The sequence below is a fragment of the Fusarium oxysporum genome, chromosome V (assembly GCF_013085055.1).
Source record: "Fusarium oxysporum Fo47 chromosome V, complete sequence".
NCBI classification, from domain to species: Eukaryota; Fungi; Ascomycota; class Sordariomycetes; order Hypocreales; family Nectriaceae; genus Fusarium; species Fusarium oxysporum.
In genome coordinates, this window is record NC_072844.1 from 3579400 (window position 1) to 3600234 (window position 20835).

The window sequence follows — 20835 nt, forward strand, 5'->3', positions numbered from 1 at the left end:
CAGGCACAACAGGGAGTTCCTAGGTTCTAAACTAGGCCTGACCAAGGACAAGCCTGATATCTAACACGGACACGGACACCGATTGTCCAGGCCAAGCTCATGCTGCAGAAGCAAGTCCCAAGACAGGAAAAGTGGCGGCCTCTCCCCGTCTTGTCTGGCCTGTAAGAACCAACGAGTCAACCTGGATGACCTATTTTTTGCTTGTGATAGCACACGGCGATTCGGTACCCGACACTTGATACCACCAAAGACAATTTTTTTTCCCCTAGCCCTTCGGTTCCCACTTATGGTATATTAGTTCCTCAACTCCTCTTAAACCCAACTTCACCCTGACATCGTCGCTCTCGACACTAGGACCTCCTTTTGTACCCAACACTACTTGTTTTTCTTACTTACTTATGTTTGTCTTGCCCGTGCACTATTAACCGGGTCTTTGTTCTGTCCAGTAACGAGAAAATTTCTCGTCTGGCTAACCGTGCCAGTATCGAAATTGGCCCTTGATCTTAGTTCCCTCATACGATAGGCCCTGGCATCGTCACCCTGCCTTTATTCCCTGCCAAGGCCCAAAACAAATTCTGGTTACTACAAATAAATCAGCCTGACTCAACTCCTGAGATCGAAATCCACTTGCACCAACCGAGTACTTTATCGCGAAGCTTCCTTTATCGAATCTTGACCGGCTTCTATTTCAATTGCCTTCAATACTGTTGGCACCCTCGAGCAACCGCTTCATCTACGCCATCATCCAGTATCGGCGTCTCGCCATTATCCCATACAAGTTTTCAAGTTGGCTCAACTCGCCTTCTCAAACGTTTCCCTCCCTTCGCTCTTCGGTCCCAGCTTCTGGGTCTACAGCGGAGTAAACAAGAAGCCCCCGTAACTGGCCTTGAGATCGCATTACCCGTTATTCATCTTCCGCTAGTACATATTTACTCTTCAACAACCAGCAGCCACTGGCGACAACCGCCGAGCAGAGCTCAGTTTTGAACAAACTCCAACTCGGCGCGCCCATGCCGCGCCGGGTGCGACGTCTATAGCCGCCTATATCAGACGACACTGATTGGAACAACAACAAGCTATGGGACTATAATACCGAGTCCGTAATACACCTTCCGCCCTCCTCGAGACATATCCATCTACTCTACACGGTCACCGTTAGAGCCAATATAGTCAATATCAAGCTACAACCCTAGCCAAAAGCCAAAATGTCAGACCACGAAGAATCCGCTGCCCAGTCTGGGTACGATACTCCCGTCCCGGAGCTCGATGATCACCGCCACCAGTCAGGTTCAACCAGAGTTGAGCGCCCTCGCCGTGGCACTTTCGACAGTCTGTATGGTGCCCGACAGCTCGAACCTGAGCCACCCGCCCCTCCTGCGATTGTAGTTCGCGACTTCGAGGAGGCCATCGTCGATGAGGAAGTCGGTGATCTATCACCCACTGCTCGTCGCAGTCGCCGACCTACTGTGGATTCCACGGATCGATCTGTCTCGCCACCTAACTCGGTTAAGGCGTTTGCCCAGGCTCGCCGTCGAGAGCGGGACATGTCGTTCTCGGAACCCAACAAGCCTGATATCGAAGATGTAGCCAGTCGAGCCATGTCTATCTCGAGCAAGCGCAGCTACCGAAGCAAGCCCCGCACCATCGACAATGATGCTGCTAGCCTGTCAACCAACACAACTGCGGAGGAGGATGTTTGCTTCCCTGTCAAGGAGAGTTATCACAAGGACCACCTGTATATTGACTTTGACTACCTTGAGAACTTCATCAATGAGCAGGCAGCTGAACGCGCGGCAGAGCGAGCGGCAGAGCGCAACGCTGCGGCTGCCGAGAAGCAGAGCTTTGAGGATATGCGAACTCAGCAGAATGAATCGCGCCTTCAGCGGATGGTCACTGTTGATGGTGATATCCTGGAACCTGTCTCGGATGACTCGATGACCCGTGAGAAGACGAACCAGACGGCGCAGACTCATGCCGAGGGGTCAATTGCTGAAAAGCAGCCTGCGCCTGTCGACCCCAACCGGTTCAGTTTCTTCTCTTCGGCATGGGAGTCAACTATCCACGCAGCCGATTTTGGCGATCTGGTTCTCCCAGGAGAAGACCTTCGAGGCCTCTTCGAGCTTCCTGATGAAGACGAAGATGGTGTCTGGTGGCTCAACGTCAATGCGGCTTCCAAGGAGGAGGTCCAGAGCATTTGCAAAGCTTTTGGAATCCATCCTCTGACAATTGAGGATATTATCACTCAGGAAGCTCGCGAGAAGATTGAACTCTTCCCGTCGTACTACTTTGCCTGTTTCCGTTCTTTCTCAGTTGTTCAGGAGCCTGATGGCATTGAGTATGAGCCTTTCAACACCTATGTCATCGTGTTCCGCGAGGGCACCCTGAGCTTCAGCTTTGAGCCTAACTCGCACGCGGCTCAGGTTCGCAAGCGAATCACTGCTCTCAAGGATTATGTCTCTCTCAGCAGTGACTGGATCTGCTATGCTTTGATGTAAGTTTATCTGTGAATACGACTTGTAGAGTCATACTAATTGTCCACAGTGACGACATTGTTGATTCCTTCGGACCTGTCATTCGCCAGATCGAGCTTGAAGCGGATGCTATTGAAGACGAGGTGTTCGTCATGCGTGAGGATGATTCCAACTCGTTCCTCCGTCGCATTGGCCGGGTTCGCAAGAATTGTCTGGCCCTGCTTCGCCTCCTCGGTGGCAAAGCAGATGTTCTCCGTGGCTTCACGAAGCGATGCAACGAGAACTACAAGGTCACGCCACGGATGGACATCGGCATGTACCTTGGTGACATCCAGGATCACGTTGTGACCATGGCCACCAACTTGGGACACTTCGAAAAGATTTTGTCTCGCGCACACAGCAATTATCTTGCTACGGTTTCCATCAACAGCATCGCGCAAGGAACGCATACCAACGAGGTTCTGAGCAAGATCACTTTCTTGGCCTCGATCCTGGTCCCCCTTAACTTGGTCAGCGGTGTATTTGGAATGAACGTGCCAGTTCCGTTTGCAACCGCTGCCGCAAACAACTTGGCTCCTTTCTTCGGTATCATTAGCTTCATGGTTTTACTGTGCATCATTTTTATGGCATTGGCCCGGTGGAAGCGTTACATCTAGCGAAAGCGATGCATGTTGATGTTACATGCATACATTGGTTCTGAGAACCCAGTCGGTCGTTACCATTGTTTCTTTGCCAGTATAGAAGGGTGTTACTCGGCGGCATATTCTAGCTAGAGTTGTTACATGTGACTTGTGCTAGAGCGGTATTATGACTACTTATTTGGTATTTATAAATTAGATACTGTTTATAGAGAGCTTCATGGCGCTGAGTCGTCTGTCTTGAGCTATATGTGATGGTTGAAAGGACTCTCAGTATAGTTATTGTAATAAATCGGATTATAATTCTTTCTTTGAATAACCTACGTGACAGGCAATAACAGTCATACAAAACATACCTCCACTGCTTGTATCCCTTGGTGAGGAATGATCATGAAGCTGAGAGTGGGACTACGAGCCGATCTGTGGCCCATTATTGGTCAGTTGTTGAGACAGTTGCGCATCATCAAAAATCTTGAACTTGTGAGCAGAATCTACACTACAACATACCAACTTCAACCCCACGTCAATCACTACCGATCCCTTCACAACCGCCAAAATGAGCGCTCAACAATTGTCCATCGATAACGCCGACCTCGAGAAGCTCAACGACAAGGATCGCCTCGAGCTTCGCCAGTTCCTCGCCAACGAGCAGCAGCGCTCCCAGATCCAAGCCCGTACGCACAACACCGAGGAAGACGCAATAGAATACGGAATCGCTGATGAAATGTCTCTAGAAACACATAGCTTGACCCAAATGTGCTGGACCAAGTGCGTTCCTGGAAACATCAAGAACCCCAAGCTTGACAAGTCCGAGGAGACATGTCTCGCCAACTGCGTCGAGCGATTTCTTGACGTCAACTACCTTACGATGAAGCACCTCAACGGCATGCGCAACTAAGAAGCTGATTTCAGCATGGAAGAAGGTTATTTCAACTATGTATTACGAGATTTTTTTTGTATGAATAGACGGGCCATGGTCATAGTGGAATATCCAGGCTGTGACCAGGACGGACGACTGGGGCTCTTTTGGTAAGAGACTGGCAATTGGGCTATGTACATTATGAACGATTTAAAAAAAAGTTCTCAACCTTGATTGTCGGGGAAAGGTTCGTCTAAAATAGTCATGGCTTGACTTGACTTAACTGGCACATTGTTCATGGTATGTCACCAAATATATTAGCCGTAATTTCTACAACTGTTCCCCAAGACTTGTTGGAAACAAACAATGCAAAAACACTTGCGACCCGTAACTACAAATCACATCCACGTATTGTCACTCAAATCATGTCAAGGCAGCATCTTAGACGACTAAGCGGAGCCGTGTCCCGGGTGGTATTGAATTCATGATCATTTGCACTCTCAACGAGAAGTTCTTTTTACGCCTATTCCGATGCCCATTGCCTTGCATTTTCAGCAGGCCAAAAACCAACCCAAAGACACGCCAGAGAAGCCAGAAACCCACAAGCCCAGTGGTATTTTTAGACGAGAGAGAGCTTGTTGGCAGCAATGTCGAGAGCATCGACATCAGGGGTCAGGCGAGCGTAGGCCTTCTTGGTGCCATCAGGGCGGATGAGGGTGTTGATCTTGACACAGTCAATGTCATAGAGCTTCTTGAGGGCAAGCTTGATCTGGGCCCTGTGTCGAGGTTAGATTTTACTCTGATATTGTTCTTGGGAAATACTGACTTGTTGCTCTTGATGTCGACAATGAAGACGAGAGTGTTGTTCTCCTCCATCTTCTTCATCGCGCTCTCGGTGTTGAGAGGGTGGACGATGATCTAGACTGTGGTTAATACAACTGTGTCCCCAACAGATCTGATTCTAGGTGGGACTAACCTTGTGCTCATCGAGGCGGGGCTGGTGAGGGATGGATCGGCGAGGGTACTTGGGGGCTCGCGAGGTGATCAGGGTCTTGGGGCGGTGGAAGGAGGTGCTAAAGCGAGCCTTGACCTTCTTGTGGGAGTTGGACTATTGATATTCGGTTAGCATATTGAGACGGTGGTCTTCAGGACAATGCTTTCAACTTACGCCCTTGAGAGCGGCCTTGGCGGCATCCTGGGCCTTCTTGTTACCCTTGCCCTTAGGCTGAACTGTTATTGAAAGCATCAGCATTCGCTCTTATTCAGAACTCGCAAAATCTGCTGCAGCATGATGCGGTAGAGTATGAACTCGGAGGGTGAGAGTCGAAGAGGAGAATCAGAAGATGGATCGAGTCGAAAGGTCGGTAGTATCGAAGCGAAGAAGACGATGACGTAGAAGCGAAGCTGATCGGTCATAGCAGTTGTCGCAACGGATGTAGTTGTATCGAGGCGATGTAATGATTTGATCTCTCGAGAGTCGCCATAACATCGTCGTTCAAATTCTTGCTCAATTTCGCTTTCGCCCGTCCGATTTTCTTCTTTTTCCCTTTCTTCTCTTCCCTCTTTGTTGTTTCATATCATGTCGTACCTTTCTTGTTGGCGGCCATTGCGTCGGTGTTGTCGAGGGCACAAGATTGTCGGGTGTGCTGGTTGTCGTCGGAGTGGTCAAAGGTTCACAAAAAGTTTTGCTGATTTTCAAAATTTATTCACTTTCGTGATTTTAGCATTAGGGCAGTTAGCTAATCTGGCTCCACTCGCTTCTACATGATGTGATTGGTCGATGCTTGGATTGATTTATCTTTGCCTTAGGTAAGCCAACTGCAAAAAGTCATCGAGAGAATGAATGTTGCACTCAATCATACGGAACTTTCGGGCAATTTGATCGATAAATAGGAATCAAAATGCTCTTCCAAGCCTTATAGCTCACTCTGCTCCGCTGAATCTCCCCTGAGGAGTTGCCCCGATTTGAGAATCGGTGAGTTTCAATATTGCCCTTCTCTTTATCGAGACTAACATGAAAATCATTTCAGATTTCAATGCTTTAAGGGGTCAAGAGGTCAACACGCAAGGGCAATTCTCATTGCACTCTTAAAATGGTTTCCAAGAAGCAAACAAGGCTGAAGAGCCTTTCAAGTGGCCGCCCGCCAACTGTCAAGTCCTCACGGTCAATGTCTAGGAAAGCCAGCAGGAGTCTCATCAACACTCATCACCAACTGGAGAAACAACGTCGGCGAGCTGCAGCCAAGGGCGACACGGTCACCGAAACTCGCCTTGCCTCGGAGATTGCCAAGCTGGGTGGTCTTGACCACTATCAGAAGGCTAGTCTGCAAGGTCAGAGTCTCGACAGAGGAGGTGACACGTCAAGAGTGCTTCTGGAATGGCTCCCTGTGGCAGAGCTCAAGAAGCGTGCTCAGCCGTTTCATATGCTGGAGGTTGGGTCATTGAGTACTCGTAACGCATGCTCAACAAGCGGTATCTTTACTATGAAGCATATCGATCTCAACAGCCAGGAGCCAGGCATCACAAAGCAAGATTTTATGGAGCGCCCCTTACCCAAGGACGATTCTGAGGTGTTCGATATCATCTCTCTGAGTCTAGTGCTCAACTTCGTGCCCGAGGCCGAGGGGCGTGGACAGATGCTTCTTCGGACTCTCTCCTTTCTTCGACCTGCAGCTGAACCTGCAACTGGTTCTGACGAACCCTTTCCCTGCCTTTTTGTGGTTCTACCTCGCAGCTGTGTTGACAACTCACGATACTTTACAGAAACTCGCTTCGAGGAGTTGATGACGATTCTCGGCTATGTATGCACCAAGTCCAAGATGACTCAGAAATTGGCATATACTCTGTGGAAGAGGATCGGAACCGTCTCCGAAAAGCGGTCGGATTTTACCAAGAAGGAAGTCAATCCAGGACGGACACGGAACAATTTTGTCATGACGCTCAAAGCTTCGACGAGTCATTCAAACTGAAACGATGAGGGGAGACACGACAACGCGTGGGGCATCGACGAGCTGCATATGCGGAACTGCCCAACAAACTATCAGCACGGCAAAACATATGGAGTTTTGAGCACGCGACAATAAGCTGGCATGGTACGAATATTTACTCTCGATAAGAGGATCCTATCTACACAGTTCTTAGAGAGCGCATACTGTGCTGTATCGTCTGGATCGACTATCTGCAACTTGCTACGTCGCACGACTGATAAGGTGCATGCTGACACTTATGCAGCTTGGGGACACCAGATCACCAGCAGACAGGATCAGCTGGACGGTGGTCTCAGTTTTTGAGGGGACTAGAATTCCCTAGCGAGCTACTACTCTTGCATCTCCGCACAAAGGTCTCACACTATTCGACGATTATCATTTCCCCACACCCTGAACGACCTTTTCCTGCAGCCGTCTATCATACTCCCAAAGAAGCGACCTCTGAGTTCTTGAACTCGGTAATGGCGAGCTTGGACAGAGGTTCGTCTGGCGGCAAGGGCGCATTACCGGGACGAACAACGGGCAAACTGCGCATACCAGCCCCAACAGCAGCCTTGACCTCGTTGATATTGTCGCTCAGGAAAATCCATCGGTTGACGTCCTTGTGCTCCGGGTGCTCAGAAATGATCTTCGTGTAGCTATCAACCTCGGTTTTGGGCCCCGCATTAGTGGTATCAAAGTAGTCGGCGATAAGGGGCGTCATATCTGATTTCCCGGAGTTGGTATGTGAAAAGAGCAACTTCTGCGCAGGGACTGAGCCGGACGAGTAGATGATGATCTTCTTTCCAGCTTGGGTGGCCTCGTTGAAGAAGGGCTCAACATCTGGGAAGAGGGGCGCCACGATGTTACCCGACTTGTAGCCTTGCAACCACAGGTAACCCTGGAGCGACTTGAGGTAGGCAATCTTGACATCACGCTTCACGAGGTCGCGGACGTGCGCTTCAAAGTCAGAGCGCGAGTTGCGATACTCCTCGGGGAAGGCATCGCGGTACTTTGCGAACTCTGGGCTATCCCACTCTTGATCCAACACCTTGGGAAGTGCCTCAAGTGCATACGGAAACTAGTGACAACAAACAGACCTTGGTCAGCAGGCTGCAGTGTTGTCGACATCGTGCATGCTATCACGAAACGGGTAAAGTCGGTGAAGAGTGCGAAGGGGCTGGGAAAGAAGTGCTCGGCTTGGAATTTTCAGCTGCACGCGCCCGAGACTTGCGTAACTTGGCAGGCCTTGATTCGGCAGCGTGGACACCCGGGATCTGGGTACAAAGGCCGGCAGCTGGACGGAGGACGTCCGGAAGAGGAGGCTGGGACGAACTTTGGTGGGATCCATACGGAGGTCCGGGCCCGGAGGCGGTAAGGGGAACGGACGGAGGTAGTACATGGGTAAGGGAAGTAAAATCGGAACGGTTGCGAAGTGAGACAAGCAAGAAAACGGGACGACTCACGAGAACGTCCTTGACAAAGGAGATGGGACAAACGGTTCCTTCTGTAATATGTGTTATTATGGCTATTCTGAATGTATGATATCCAAGCAAAGCGCGAGTGTATAGTAAGGTACAAAACATATGCCAATACAGAGAATGACAACTCAGTCCAAAACAGTCCTTGCAGTCAACAAAACACGCAGTCGCCAACAGCAACTGTGGAGCCAGTTTAATCTTACCGATGTCAAACACTAGGACGTCAAATTCATTGAGGTTGAGCGTCATTGTGAAAAGGAGTTAATTTTCGTGAGAAAGCGGTCAAGCCTGAATATTGACACGTCCAATATGAGAGATGAAACGGATGAATTAGACCGAAAGTAAGAAAGAAAGATGACAAGAAAATTCTGTCAGACACCAATTCCGATTCGGGATCCCTACTACGATCTTGACAGATAGGGAAGAGAGCGTGAAAAAAACTAATATCGGCGGTGGCAGCAGAAGGTCCTTGTTCCTGGATTCAAGAGCGGGCCGCTATCTAGCTTGGCGCCTTTTGGTGAGGTGATTTCCTTGGAGGTTCGAGATCCTTGAAGAGGTATCCGTGTTAAGCTTGATGCAGCCGGGAACGTGGGTTGATGAGATGCAATAGTAGATCGAATCTAATGCGAATGGAGTGTTGGTTTGCAGCCATGTGAGCATTAGAGGAAAGGCGGTCAAGAGGTGAGGTTGGTTGGATTAAGGTGAACCGGCCAATAGCGTGTTATTATTTCTTGACTGCAGGGTAAGGAGGACAGCGAAGAGGACTGCTGTGAAGGAACTGGATAGAAGGACTTGGCTGTGTTACAGGGGTCGGCGGCCAGATCCGAGTGAATTGGATAGGCTCTGAGAATTCCGATGGACCTCTAATTAGAAACCAGTTCACGAAAATGACAACTGGCAGTTCATCTGTCACAAGTCGTGAACTAGACTTTTCGTTTCCAAGGTCTGCTCAGCATCGTACACGCCTAACCCGGCTGTCGCCAAACCCCGTGTCACTACAGGCTGTGGTCCCGAGGCAAAGCAACCCAAGCTGCAGCTCGATACGGAGCATTTAACAGATACCCTGCTGTTCCCGAGCTGAAGTGGCCAGTTCATGCAGCTTCCGGAACGCAGCAGCGAGACAACCCCTGGCAACGGTGAAAGAAAGAAAATATGTGTTGTCCACAGTCACAGCAGGACCCTTTTTCTCTCATCATATTTGGTGGAGTCTCAATTCTTGGCCTCGTGGTAGATGGGGATCCGGTGAGGGTACTTGTGATTAGGCGGCCCCTCCTACCGCTGCACATGTCACTCTGTTGTCCAGCCACTTCAAGATGAATGAAGGGTCTAACCCATCACCTCACTTCCAGCTGATGGGTCACAATTTGCTGGAGCTTCAATTCAACCCCATGACTGACTGTCCATACAGTACTGTAGCTACCCTGGACAAGAGCTGCAACTCTCAGGTGATATCTAAAAAGCGAATCTGTTGAGTCAGAAGATCATCTTCGATGATGAGATTCAATCCCTTCTGCGTCTCGGTTTTCCCCTCAATATCCCTTGTTGCCCTCCTCCATCCCCGCCCTTGTTGACAAGATCCGCGCATAATAGCATGTTATGTTGTCAATGTAAGTAAATATTGTGTTTCCGATATGACAACGAATCAGAGCCGGGAACTACGTGACTTGAGACAATCAAACCACGTCCAACCGAAATAGGGAGTCGTGTCTGGAACCATTTCAACGTGCAATTGTGTAACATGTCGGCCTAGAGCGAGAGACTGCGACCATCGTGACATAACCAATGTTCCTCCATCTCATCTCCGTATCTCACTTTCACTGAGTCACGACTCCAAGTCTCCTGTCCTTGGAACGCCGATATCGAATTCCGTCTCCATATTTGTCCGGACTCCACAAAGGGACAGCAAACATCAGATCTCACGAGGCCCGGAGACCCGCACCGAGTGTCAAGTCCGTCCAAACAAACCAGTACACACAGGTACACCACAGTATCTGTCTTGGCTTGAATAATGGAGACTGGAGACTGGAGCAGGTGAGTAATCTCGAAGAATTCCATCATCCGAGATTCGTAATCCCATATTCCCTGAATAATCTCATGTCCACGTATTTTGCACCCCGCTCTGATGGAGACGAAATGCCGTCATTTCGTCTGTTGAGTCGAAATTCAAGGTCCATTGCTCTTTGTTGTCTTTCTTCCCAAAAGGGTAGCATGACAGTGTCCTGATCGGCAAACCTGGCAGGGCAGGCCATTTGTGCACAGCTGTTTCGTGTCATGGTGATATTTGTGAAGATTTGCACAGATTTGTGCATGGCTTAGCAACACAGACCCTTGAAAATCCGTCCAGTCACGTTTGATGGTTGACGACAGATCGTTACACGCAATTCCTGCTGGTCCAGCCTTGGAAGCATAGCCTGTTCTGACGCACGCCCCTTTTCTATTTACGGGTGTAAACACCAACACAGTAAGATCTCCTTGGACAATCCCAGTCCCTGACCAATATTTGGAAGCTTCTGGCGTTTGTTGGATGACACATTCACACTCGGCGGCTGAAGAAACCATCTGTTTACTTTTGATGGCCGAGTCTTATTGTCTGCTAGTTCATCTGGTCCCTGAGACGAAAGGGTCCTCATGGCACCGGGGGCATGCCCACTGGAATGCAGGATCCAGGAGTGCATGACCCAGTGACCACGCTGGACCAATTCACTGATAACTTAGATTAGCAGACGAGCAAGGGTGTAAGCGTTAAGTCGTCAGAAGGGTGATCGACAAGAGACTGGCGGCAAAAGTTGGAGACTTGGAACTGATAACCAGCGATAACAAGGGTCTTCTGCAATCGAAGAATTGGCAGGCTTCAGTCCAGGAACGGGAGAAACGTGGCACAAGATCCAATCAGTTTTCTGAATAGTCTAGTTGCGTAGTCGCTGACAGCGATCGCCTCAATTCCCCAACTGCAATGTTGGCTGAGCACCGTCCGTCCGTCACTCGGACTGTGACTGTGCCGTGGCGCCGACTATCTAAGAAAAGCCCGAATTGCGTTTGAGACGGATCAAAACTGTAAACCGAAATAGCGATAGAGAAAACGAGACCCTGGTTTCGGATTCGGGATAGTAAGAATGGGCTCATTTTTCCTGTCCACGAGACAGTTCAGTTTGAGTAGGACATCAGAAGCTGGATTTCCCAGTTGATTTCGTTGGGGACAGAGAAGGACCCTTGCAATTGACAGCTCGTTCTCGTCTTGTTTGCGCTGCCGAGCCAAGCCAGTAAAACCTGGGGATGGCATCGTCGTTGCATGGGATGGATTAGCCCATGGCATGGACTACACTGGTGCCACGCGCACTATGCGCACTATGTGCATTGCTACGCTCCGTCGCTGCAGCCAGTGAACAAGTGCTCCATTCATGCCTCGAGGCCGTACACCATCTTGTCTACGCCCAGCGGTAGCTTGGTTAACAGTCTGTTGGGATCTGCATCAGGCAATACACATGAGCACTGTCCTTGAAACACCAGAGTATAGCCTAAAAGTTACTTTGCTGGAGGGTAGCGGGCGGTGAAGCCGCTATCAGCGTTGCATCGACGGAGGTCCAGATTGCGCGAATCCCATTTCCCAGTGTCTGAGCCCGGCGCTGAAGGGGATTACTGTAGGCGTACTGTACGATGAGGGGGCGCATACTGTATGATCACGCTGACCAACATGTCATTTCCCGCCGACCACCGATAAAAGAAAAGGCAGTGGTGAGTTGGGCCGGCAGCGTCCAGCGGGAGGGACGCCGGCAGAAGCTACTCGAATCGCCACCAAGATTCGGCGCTGGGGCCCCGTACTCGCCCGTATGACTGATGCTGAGCCCCGGCACCGGCCTCTGGATGACTCCCCCTATCCCGTTGACTTCCAGCCACTGAGTGAGTGATCTGGCTTCTGCTGAGTTTGCCCTGGTTCTGGTTAATGCTCTCCATCCTCAGTGCGCGTGAGGCCTTGTTTACACTGAGCTAGACAGCGCCGGCTCCCTAATAGCACAGTGCTAGATCTGCATTTGGCAAGTCGTCATGTCAGTTGGTATTCCGTCATGTCATGTCGCTATTACGATGTCCGGGGGACGGATAACTTTGATAACGCGGCATACATAAAAGTGAGCCAGTTATACGAGTTATGCAATGAATTGGCTGCTTCCAGTATACAGTATGTCGCAACAGTGTCTAGATAACGCGTGTTCATTATTGACCTCATTTCATTTCTGCCGTCATATTTTGGATTGAACTTGTCTGTCTGGCGTTGCAATGCTTCCTAATTCTGAGACGAAGGGGTATCATCATCACCAACCCTGGGCCATCAATGTTTCTGATCGCTGCTTCTGTTTGATTGACCTCTTTATGCCGCCATTCCCTCCCTTGCCCGTCGTGGTATCGTCCCACGGTAGCGCCATTCCTTCTTTGCTGGCATCCAAGCCTCCCCCAACATTTGAGGCACCTGAATGGAGCAAACGGGACACAGGGTCACAGTGCATCTTGTAATTCCGTGTATACGTAAAATTTGTACCTGTCCCCTTTGCCGTAGTTGTCATAGTCGTCGTTGCGTTGCCATGTGTGTCTGCATTGCTGTACAGTATAGTACAGCACAGCACAGTACTTGGCTTGCATCTCCCCTGTGCCTGCCTCCTGCCTCCTCCCAACCCCGGCTAGTCCGGTACAAGCAACAACACAGCACGCAAGGTACGACAGCATGTCTTCAGCTAGTGGACCCGGCCCTCTAATCCTGGGGCCTGGGCAGGTGGAGCTGCAGCTGCAGCAGGCAACTCCAAGTACCCCCCCGTCAATTCTAGACCTGGCCCTCACTCGCTGTCTCGCCTGCCTTGGAAGGGGTCCGCCTTGGAAATGGGTGTATCAAACAGTATGAACAATCATTCACCCTCACTAATCCAACCTATCCTGTCTTATCCCATGGCCCATCCACCATCCATCCCTCTCCACTTGGTTCCATCACCGCCTTTCCCTTCTAACTCACCCTCTCTCTTCTCTTGTCTTCTTTCCCCTGCTTTCTTATCATCGTCTCTCCACCTCTCTTTCCCTTCATTTGTACGCTTTCCGCATCTTCAAAGGCCTTCTTTCTTCTCGAGCTTGCCACTCTTCTCTCACTATCTCATCTCTTCTGTCTATTCCTATCTAATCCAATCCATCCCAACTCACATCACACCACATCAATCACCGTTCTGCTCACCGAACGAATCCGCCTCGCCTCGCATCGCATCGCCACCTTATCTCCCGAAGCAAGCACTCAATCCCAACGCTTATCGCGGTGATTCATCGACAGCCAACCACTCAATCACCAATCGATCACGCAAAGCTTGAGCTATACAATCCACAACGAGAAGAAGAAGCGTCCTTGACTTGTGTTGTTTGCTGCTGCATTAGACCAAGTCCTTGTTCGCCTAGACCTCCTATTACATCGCTCCGTTACCGCATCCCTTGAGCTGCATATCACGAGCCTCGGTCAGCAATCAAAAGCGCTTATACAGTCGGACACGTCACATAGAAGGATCGTCTTGTGCTGCATTGAGTCGACGAGGGTTTCCTCATTGACTTGCGTTTTACTCTCCGGTCTCTCACTCAACACCGCAACTCGGCCTAGTTGGCCCGCGTGACTCAACCGTTACCGGCCGAGCATTAGGAACTCCGCCCCGGGCGAGCTCCGCTCCCCTATCCCCCGGTGCCAGTCTGACTGGTCCGACACGTCGTTTTATCGGCATCGTCGAATCCGGTTCCCTCTCTATTAATACGCCTTCACCTGGTCTTGACCAAAACTCAATTCTCCGGTCGACCTCGTCCCAAGTCGGCTTCATCACCTCTCATCGTCAGAGTCATTCTTTTTTCAAGTTACAAAAAAACGTACCCATGTTATTATAACGAATTTCATTTTCCTTGTCTTCAACTTCTTCGGCCGCTTCGGTCTTCGCAACTCACCGTCACGACAATTCGATAATCATTTCTTTTGTTAAGCCTATCGAATACCCTCAAATGAGCCTCTGAATACCAACGAACAACAACAACAACAACAACATTACCATCAACAACTCGAATTTGCTCAACTCTGCTTTTATCATCACGACACTGTACATTGCTCATATACCGCGAACATTAATTTTCTTGCATCAGCTCAAGCGTTTTCAAGAGCTTCAACATCGTTCTCCGGACTTCCTACATTCCCGGCTATTGACAAACACCAAAAAATCGTTTGTACGACTATTCCCATTTTATTTCTATTCTTTTTGAACATTTTATTTCTTCTTTCGCCATGGAATGCCTCAAGGACAAGTTCGTTGGCGGTGCCCTTCTCAAAGGACGTTATCAGACCATCTCCCCTCTCAACCACGGATCTTTTGGTATGGTGTTTAAGGCCCAGGATCTTGTAACCAATGAGCCTGTTGCTATCAAGTGCCTCACCAAGAGAAGTGCCTGCCCCGATGCCGATTCCGATTTCGCTATCGACGAGAAGTCGGAGGAACAGGCCCTCCACAGCCGCCTTGGAACCCACCGAAACATCGTCAACCTCATTGATTCGTTCGAGACCGATTCTCACATCTATCTCGTCCTCGAGTTTTGTGGTCAGGGCGATCTTTACGAAGCAATCCGAAAGGGTCACGGTCCTCTCGAGACGGAGCATGTTCGCCAATTCATGATCGAGCTCATCGATGCCGTCGATTACATGCACTCTAAGGGAGTCTACCATCGCGATATCAAGCCCGAGAACATCTTCCTCACTCAGGACGGTGCCATGAAGCTCGGTGATTTCGGTCTGGCAACTACAGAGAAGTGGTCTTATGAGATGACTGTTGGCAGCGATCGTTACATGGCTCCTGAACAATTCGACTCGGCCGGCGCCGGTTACTCGCCTGCCGAAGCGGATATCTGGGCCATTGGTATCTGCCTGCTCAACATCCTCTTCTCTCGCAATCCTTTCACCACCCCCACCGAGGCTGATCCCCTGTTCCTCGACTACTCTCGGGACAAGCAGTCCTTGTTCGACGTCTTCCCCTCCATGTCTCAAGATACGTATGAGGTCCTCGTGCAGTGCATGAACCTTGACCCCAGGCGACGCTCACTGGAGGGTGCCCGTGAAGCTCTGCTCCGCGTGGTCACTTTCACCACCGACGACGAGGATGATGATGAGTACTGTGGTGCCGAGTCTCCCAACGTGGCCACCGCCAACCGCGAGCCTCTCCGCACCCCTTCAATTCAGTCTCCCGCCGTCGATACCGGTGCTTTCCCCTGGGCCAAGGCTCTCCATGGTACCACTCATCTTGGTCGTCAACTCAGTGTCATCCCCGATGACGAGAGTTACACCGAGGATCTCTTCCCTAAGTCAGAAGCGACTACCACCGACTGGTGCTCCGCCAACATGCAGACCCCCATGTCGTCCGTTTACGACTCTCACTTGGGCGCCTCCATGAAGTCTCTTGCCATCAAGCCCACTGCTCGATTCAACCGATCTTCGGCAACTGCTGGCTCCCTTCCAATCAACATGGCCAAGCCTATGCCAGCTATGTCCATGGTCTTTGGTCGACGTCAAGAAACTGTGTCTAAGAGCTGGAGTGACATGTGGGATGAGGATGAGGAAGAGGAGGAAATGGAACAGCAGCGGCAGATGCTTCAGGAGCTTAATGCCAGGACTTGGAGCCAGGAGAGTAAGGAGGAGAAGAATGTGGAGGAGGAGGAGGAGGAGGAACAGGTCATGAAGACCGACATTGTACAGCCTGAACCCGAGTCGGCGTCGCATACTCACGACATCAAGGGTGACGTGGATGATGACTTGGTCGCTGATGGTTTCTTCTTCCAAGAAGCCCCAACCCCCAAGCCTCAACAAATCACCATCACTCCTCATTACTCGCACTCGCCCATGAGCAAACCGAGAAGTTCTCTGGACAAGTGGGCGGCATTGGGTGAGCGACGCCGCGGTCAAACTGCTACTTTGGATTCTATTAAGTCGGTGGACTTTTCTAAGCCACGACGACACAATTTTGGTTTTGGATACAACAAATCTTATGAAGCGGGCGTTTGGGATCATTCTAATTATCACCACAAATTTGGGGCCGCTAAAGAACGGTCTAACAGCAAGGAATGTCCCTGGAACAAGGGCAGAGATTGGAACTGGCGTCGGGATCGACGCACCGATCTTGGAGACGTTGAGTGGGTTGGAGGTTGGTAAATGGGATTGATTCCCATCAGCCTTCAAATGTAGTTTGGCCGTCTTGAGTCCCTGGCGCGATACTCGAAGATATTTCGGGCGTTGCTTGGATTATGATGAGAGCCTTACTCGCTTTCTGTGTATAGGATATTCTAGAAATAATGCAAATACCAGAAGTACCTACTCAAACACTATTTGTTCATCTTTGTCTATGTGAAGTCTTTGTTTCTTTTCACACTACTAACTTGCATTTATCATCTGCTGGACTTGCCTCAATTCTCAGTTGTCTGATATTTCACTGAGCCATATACACAACTTCTGATTGACATACAGTCTCGCTCGACAGTAGGCACAACGTCATGCCCAGCTTTTGCCTCTTGAACCTACACAACTTTGGCTAAATGCAGCATGGCACGATACCAATGCACACTCCAGAACCAAGACAGGTTTACTGCTCCCTAAGCCATCAACTAATAGTTACTAACGTCTGTACAGTACTCATGACATTTCTAAACTAAAATAGGTATACGACTCGCAACCCACCCCCGGACGGCCCGATCGGCCTGTTTCCTCGGGACTTGTCAATTCTCCTATCCATTGTTACCGCTTCTCTCGTTTCTCGGAAGGTCGGATTGGATGAGAGCGAACGAAGCCATGGCGTGACGAAATAACTTGAGAGAGGGGTCGGGGCTGGGGTATGGCATGTCATGGGAGCGGCAGTTGGGGGATCAGCGGCGGGGTGAAGAACTGCAGAGATGAACTGAGGAGAGACAGGAGACATTCGTAAGGTGGTCTTGATTGTACTTGGAAGTATGTATCGACAATGATGGTTAGTTAGGTATGCTCATTACGTCTCGAGAGACTCAATTCTCAAGTATTGTCTGACCATCAGGAACATGAGGAGGTTCACTGATGACGCTGCCACTCGCACAAGCCAAGATACGGATAAAGAGGAGATGAGGGTAAATAAATATGCACACTGTGGTGCCGTCATGCGTGATGTAAGTGTGTGAAGTTAACAACGGTGAAACATCACATACGTATCTCACAACAGGTCGAGGATCAAAGGCACACGTTGCATGAGAAAGAGTTGGTAAAGAAGCCAGAACAAACAGAGCTCGGAAGCTCATTGGTAACATATTATTCGTAGTCCTATCTCCTTTCTCGTAAATGATGATTCAATTCCTTGGGACATAACCCACAAATGCTTGACAACTCCAGTAGATGCCTTTCATACTCATACAAACACAGTCTAGTCAGCGCCAATGAGATGCTTAGGCAAGAATGTCCAGATTGTTCCCAATGTGCCAAGGATGGCGAACACAACCAGTAAAATAGCAGAAACAATCCTTTCGTGCATTGTTACATCCTGCCAGAACAATTTCAAGTAGAATGAGATGGGCAGGATGATAGAAATGAGTGTGCAAAGGGCCGCACCGAGGAATGCGCACACAGAGTCGAATGCCGGGAAGACAATAGAGATGAACAATAAAAGAATGACGACGAAAACGCGCACGAGGCCTCGTACTGCCTTTGTGACCAGAACCGAGGAACGAGTAGGCTGGCTGTGAGGCTGGTCATGATGGTGATGATGTTGATCGTGAACTCCACAGATGACGTCCAAAGTCGTGATGATAGGGCGAGCGTTGAGAGGGATCTTTGTCAAAGGAATGATAGCAATGAAGATTGACATGATGATCTTCAGAGCGTCAGGATAGCCCTTCGATTTGAGAATGTTGGAGGTGATAGCATCCTTGATACCATCGCCAAACATTAGGAGACCAATTACAGCCAGGCATGTGTCCACCACGTACTAAACAAGTCAGAGAAGCTTCCAAAATATGAAGATACTATATATACTCACAGAGAAGGAAAAGGTAACATTAACGGCCTTGCCCCATTTGTAAGGGTGACGCATGTCACGATAGATCTGGAATGTTTTAGCTCAAGTGTCCAACTTGACATCGGTATAACCTACGGATGGAAAAACAGAGTGCGCACCCCAAGGGCTTGCGAGAAGACCGTAGGCAAGAGGTACAGCAAGCCAGTTCTCCGGGAATAGATAGGTTGTTGCTGGCTCTCGCAGTGAACCAGGATAGTGAGGTTTGTACAGGCCATCAATAATGACAATCACGACAACTGTATCATATCAGCAAATGCGTATTGGCGATACTGAGAAATGATGTACTCACTGCAGAAGGTCGAGAAAATACCAACGACGCTGGTGTAACTCAATAGGCGCAAAGGCAATGCATTCAGAACCAGGACCATGATAGAAGCCACAACCTTCCATGTGTTGACGCTCGCAAGACCCGGAAGCAACAGACTGAGCGAGTCGGCAAAGAGAATCACCAAAGCGACACAGGCTGCTACCAACTCAAGACTGAAAAGGGCAGAAACAATCACTCGCGCTCGGGTACCAAATGAGATATACGCCAGGTCGGAATACGTAATGAGACTGGGATCAAAATCCATGCACTTGGCCAGCAGCTTGCCGGTGTACGATGTAACAGCCGCTGTCAGAGTGAGAAGAAATAGGCCAGGGATCCAACCTGTCATCTGCAGGGCCAGTGGGAGACTGAGCAATCCGACACCGATCAGGGCATTGATCGAGTTGAAGACGGACTGAGGAAGAGTGCTCTGGCCCTCAACGGCAAGTACAACCTTATTGCCCTGCTTGACCTCTTTGACTAGGATGGGCTGGTGTTCGCCATGCGCTGCACCCTCGCCCTCTTCTTCTTCTTCCTCGTCAGCTACGCCCCAGCCGCTACCCTCACTGAACGAAATGCGATGGCGCGAACTCCTGTCCATAGTTCCAAAAGGAGAAGAGTCTCGGAACGAACCATAGCTTCCAACAATATCGGGAGCTGCGAGGTGAGGCGGGACGGCGAAGATACTTGATCGGGGTGACCCAACAGGGGATGAGCCAGCTTCAACATCAAGCAGAGGCTTCGTCTCGCCATCACGATGGGGGATCCTCATTGACCTCGGTGAGGACTCAATGGCTGAACTAGACTCGCCGTTCGCATGCGAAGACGAGGCATCAAGATGTTGGCGCAAAAGACCCGATTGTTGTTGTGACGATCCTTGAACATGGCTGCGACTATACTGAACGTCTTCTGTGTCTTGCTCCGGCGCAAGAACAAAGCTCGGTCGGCGAGGAATAACCTCAGGAAATCCTGCCGCTCGCTGCCAACTCCTGGCGAAAGAACGGAAACTGTTTACACCACCAATGTCTGCGATTGCTGCCAACTGGTAGGTGACGGAAGACCTAAAAGTTATTAGCTACAAAAACCAATTGATGAATTTCATAGATTAGACATACCGCCTTCGCGGCCTCGAAAATCCTTCGCCATTTTCTTGGTCGCCAGTTTGGTCGCCTTCGTCGTCCACAAGAGCTTGTTCGCGCTCAAGCATGCTGTCGGTCACGCTCCCCCGAGGTGAAGCTCCCCCTTCGTAGTCATCCCAGCTCGTAGGATTCCGCGCCGGAGACATTGTAATTGTGTATCGCCGCCAACTTCACGTTTGTTTTGGTATGTCCTTCTCGTCGTGTTTCGCGCTGCTTGATTAGATCTAAGCAGGTGCTCCGTGGTTCTTAACAATCGTCCTGGACCGCCAAGTTAAGCGTCGGGGTGGCGAAGGCTGCAGAAAAAACTAGAAAGTTGGAAGGATGGTTGCAATCAAGGTCTGCAACGCAACAGCGGACAGGGTCCTGGAGACTCGGCCAAATTGATGAGGTTTCACCAACTGTCGACGAACAGTTTGAAGAGGTGCAAAAAAAGGAATTGAGAGGAAGCAAACAAGCGGACAAGAAAGAGGGCAGACTCGGCTCAGGGTCATATGGCACGCGGCTCAACTTGGACCATAGTGGAAGTGGGCGCGCCAACAGACGAAGGACATGACGCTTATCGCAGCCAAGGATAGTTCAAGAACGCCTGTGCCCTGTGCACACGATAGCCGATGGCCAGCGGCTCCTCGTTTTGGGCTTTGGTTTTGGATTTGAGCTTGTAATTGGGTTGGCAGGGTTGGATGGAACCAGCAGGGGTCAGGTTACTGATACCAAGAACCAGTTCAACCAGGCATGATAAGAGGTTTGACTAAAGATGCTGTCGTCTCAATCTCCAGGACCCTCGATAGCTGCAGTTGAGGGCCACTAGGATGATTAGCCTGTTCTCGAGGGTTGATGGAGGGTCACGTTTAGTAACAGCACCAACTGCCGGAGAATACATATGAATGATAGGACAATG

General features: G+C 50.0%; 6 protein-coding genes across 6 annotated transcripts; 3 read left to right on the forward strand and 3 right to left on the reverse strand.

The window, feature by feature from the left end:
• Positions 1-1205: 1205 nt before the first annotated feature.
• Positions 1206-4007, forward strand: FOBCDRAFT_240315 (uncharacterized protein; the record flags this gene model as incomplete). Its single annotated transcript, XM_031184962.3, has 4 exons — positions 1206-2491; positions 2542-2987; positions 3309-3360; positions 3671-4007. 4 exons carry the CDS (start codon positions 1206-1208, stop codon positions 4005-4007), a joined length of 2121 nt encoding a protein of 706 aa, XP_031040604.3.
• Positions 4008-4290: 283 nt separating this feature from the next.
• Positions 4291-5377, reverse strand: FOBCDRAFT_38032 (ribosomal protein L23/L15e core domain-containing protein). Its single transcript, XM_031184966.3, has 4 exons — positions 5137-5377; positions 4945-5076; positions 4795-4886; positions 4291-4744 (listed from the first exon to the last, which is right to left on the reverse strand). Exons 1-4 carry the CDS (start codon positions 5218-5220, stop codon positions 4588-4590), a joined length of 465 nt encoding a protein of 154 aa, XP_031040608.2. The 5' UTR covers positions 5221-5377; the 3' UTR covers positions 4291-4587.
• A 459-nt stretch (positions 5378-5836) lies between these two features.
• FOBCDRAFT_38040 (putative methyltransferase-domain-containing protein) lies at positions 5837-7155 on the forward strand. The gene is made up of 2 exons (XM_031184969.3): positions 5837-5943; positions 5999-7155. Exon 2 carries the CDS (start codon positions 6062-6064, stop codon positions 6935-6937), a length of 876 nt encoding a protein of 291 aa, XP_031040611.2. The 5' UTR covers positions 5837-5943; positions 5999-6061; the 3' UTR covers positions 6938-7155.
• On the reverse strand, positions 7156-8983 carry FOBCDRAFT_38046 (HAD-like domain-containing protein). The gene is made up of 3 exons (XM_059612172.1): positions 8619-8983; positions 8401-8441; positions 7156-8015 (listed from the first exon to the last, which is right to left on the reverse strand). The coding sequence occupies exons 1-3, from the start codon at positions 8662-8664 to the stop codon at positions 7374-7376; spliced, it is 729 nt and encodes a 242-aa protein (XP_059464983.1). The 5' UTR covers positions 8665-8983; the 3' UTR covers positions 7156-7373.
• A 5489-nt stretch (positions 8984-14472) lies between these two features.
• On the forward strand, positions 14473-16792 carry FOBCDRAFT_38062 (kinase-like domain-containing protein). The gene has a single exon (XM_031184973.3). It carries the CDS (start codon positions 14699-14701, stop codon positions 16607-16609), a length of 1911 nt encoding a protein of 636 aa, XP_031040615.2. The 5' UTR covers positions 14473-14698; the 3' UTR covers positions 16610-16792.
• An 897-nt stretch (positions 16793-17689) lies between these two features.
• Positions 17690-20348, reverse strand: FOBCDRAFT_38066 (transmembrane amino acid transporter protein-domain-containing protein). The gene is made up of 5 exons (XM_031184974.3): positions 19914-20348; positions 18781-19859; positions 18567-18727; positions 18453-18518; positions 17690-18401 (listed from the first exon to the last, which is right to left on the reverse strand). Exons 1-5 carry the CDS (start codon positions 20081-20083, stop codon positions 17841-17843), a joined length of 2037 nt encoding a protein of 678 aa, XP_031040616.2. The 5' UTR covers positions 20084-20348; the 3' UTR covers positions 17690-17840.
• Between the last annotated feature and the right edge of the window lie 487 nt (positions 20349-20835).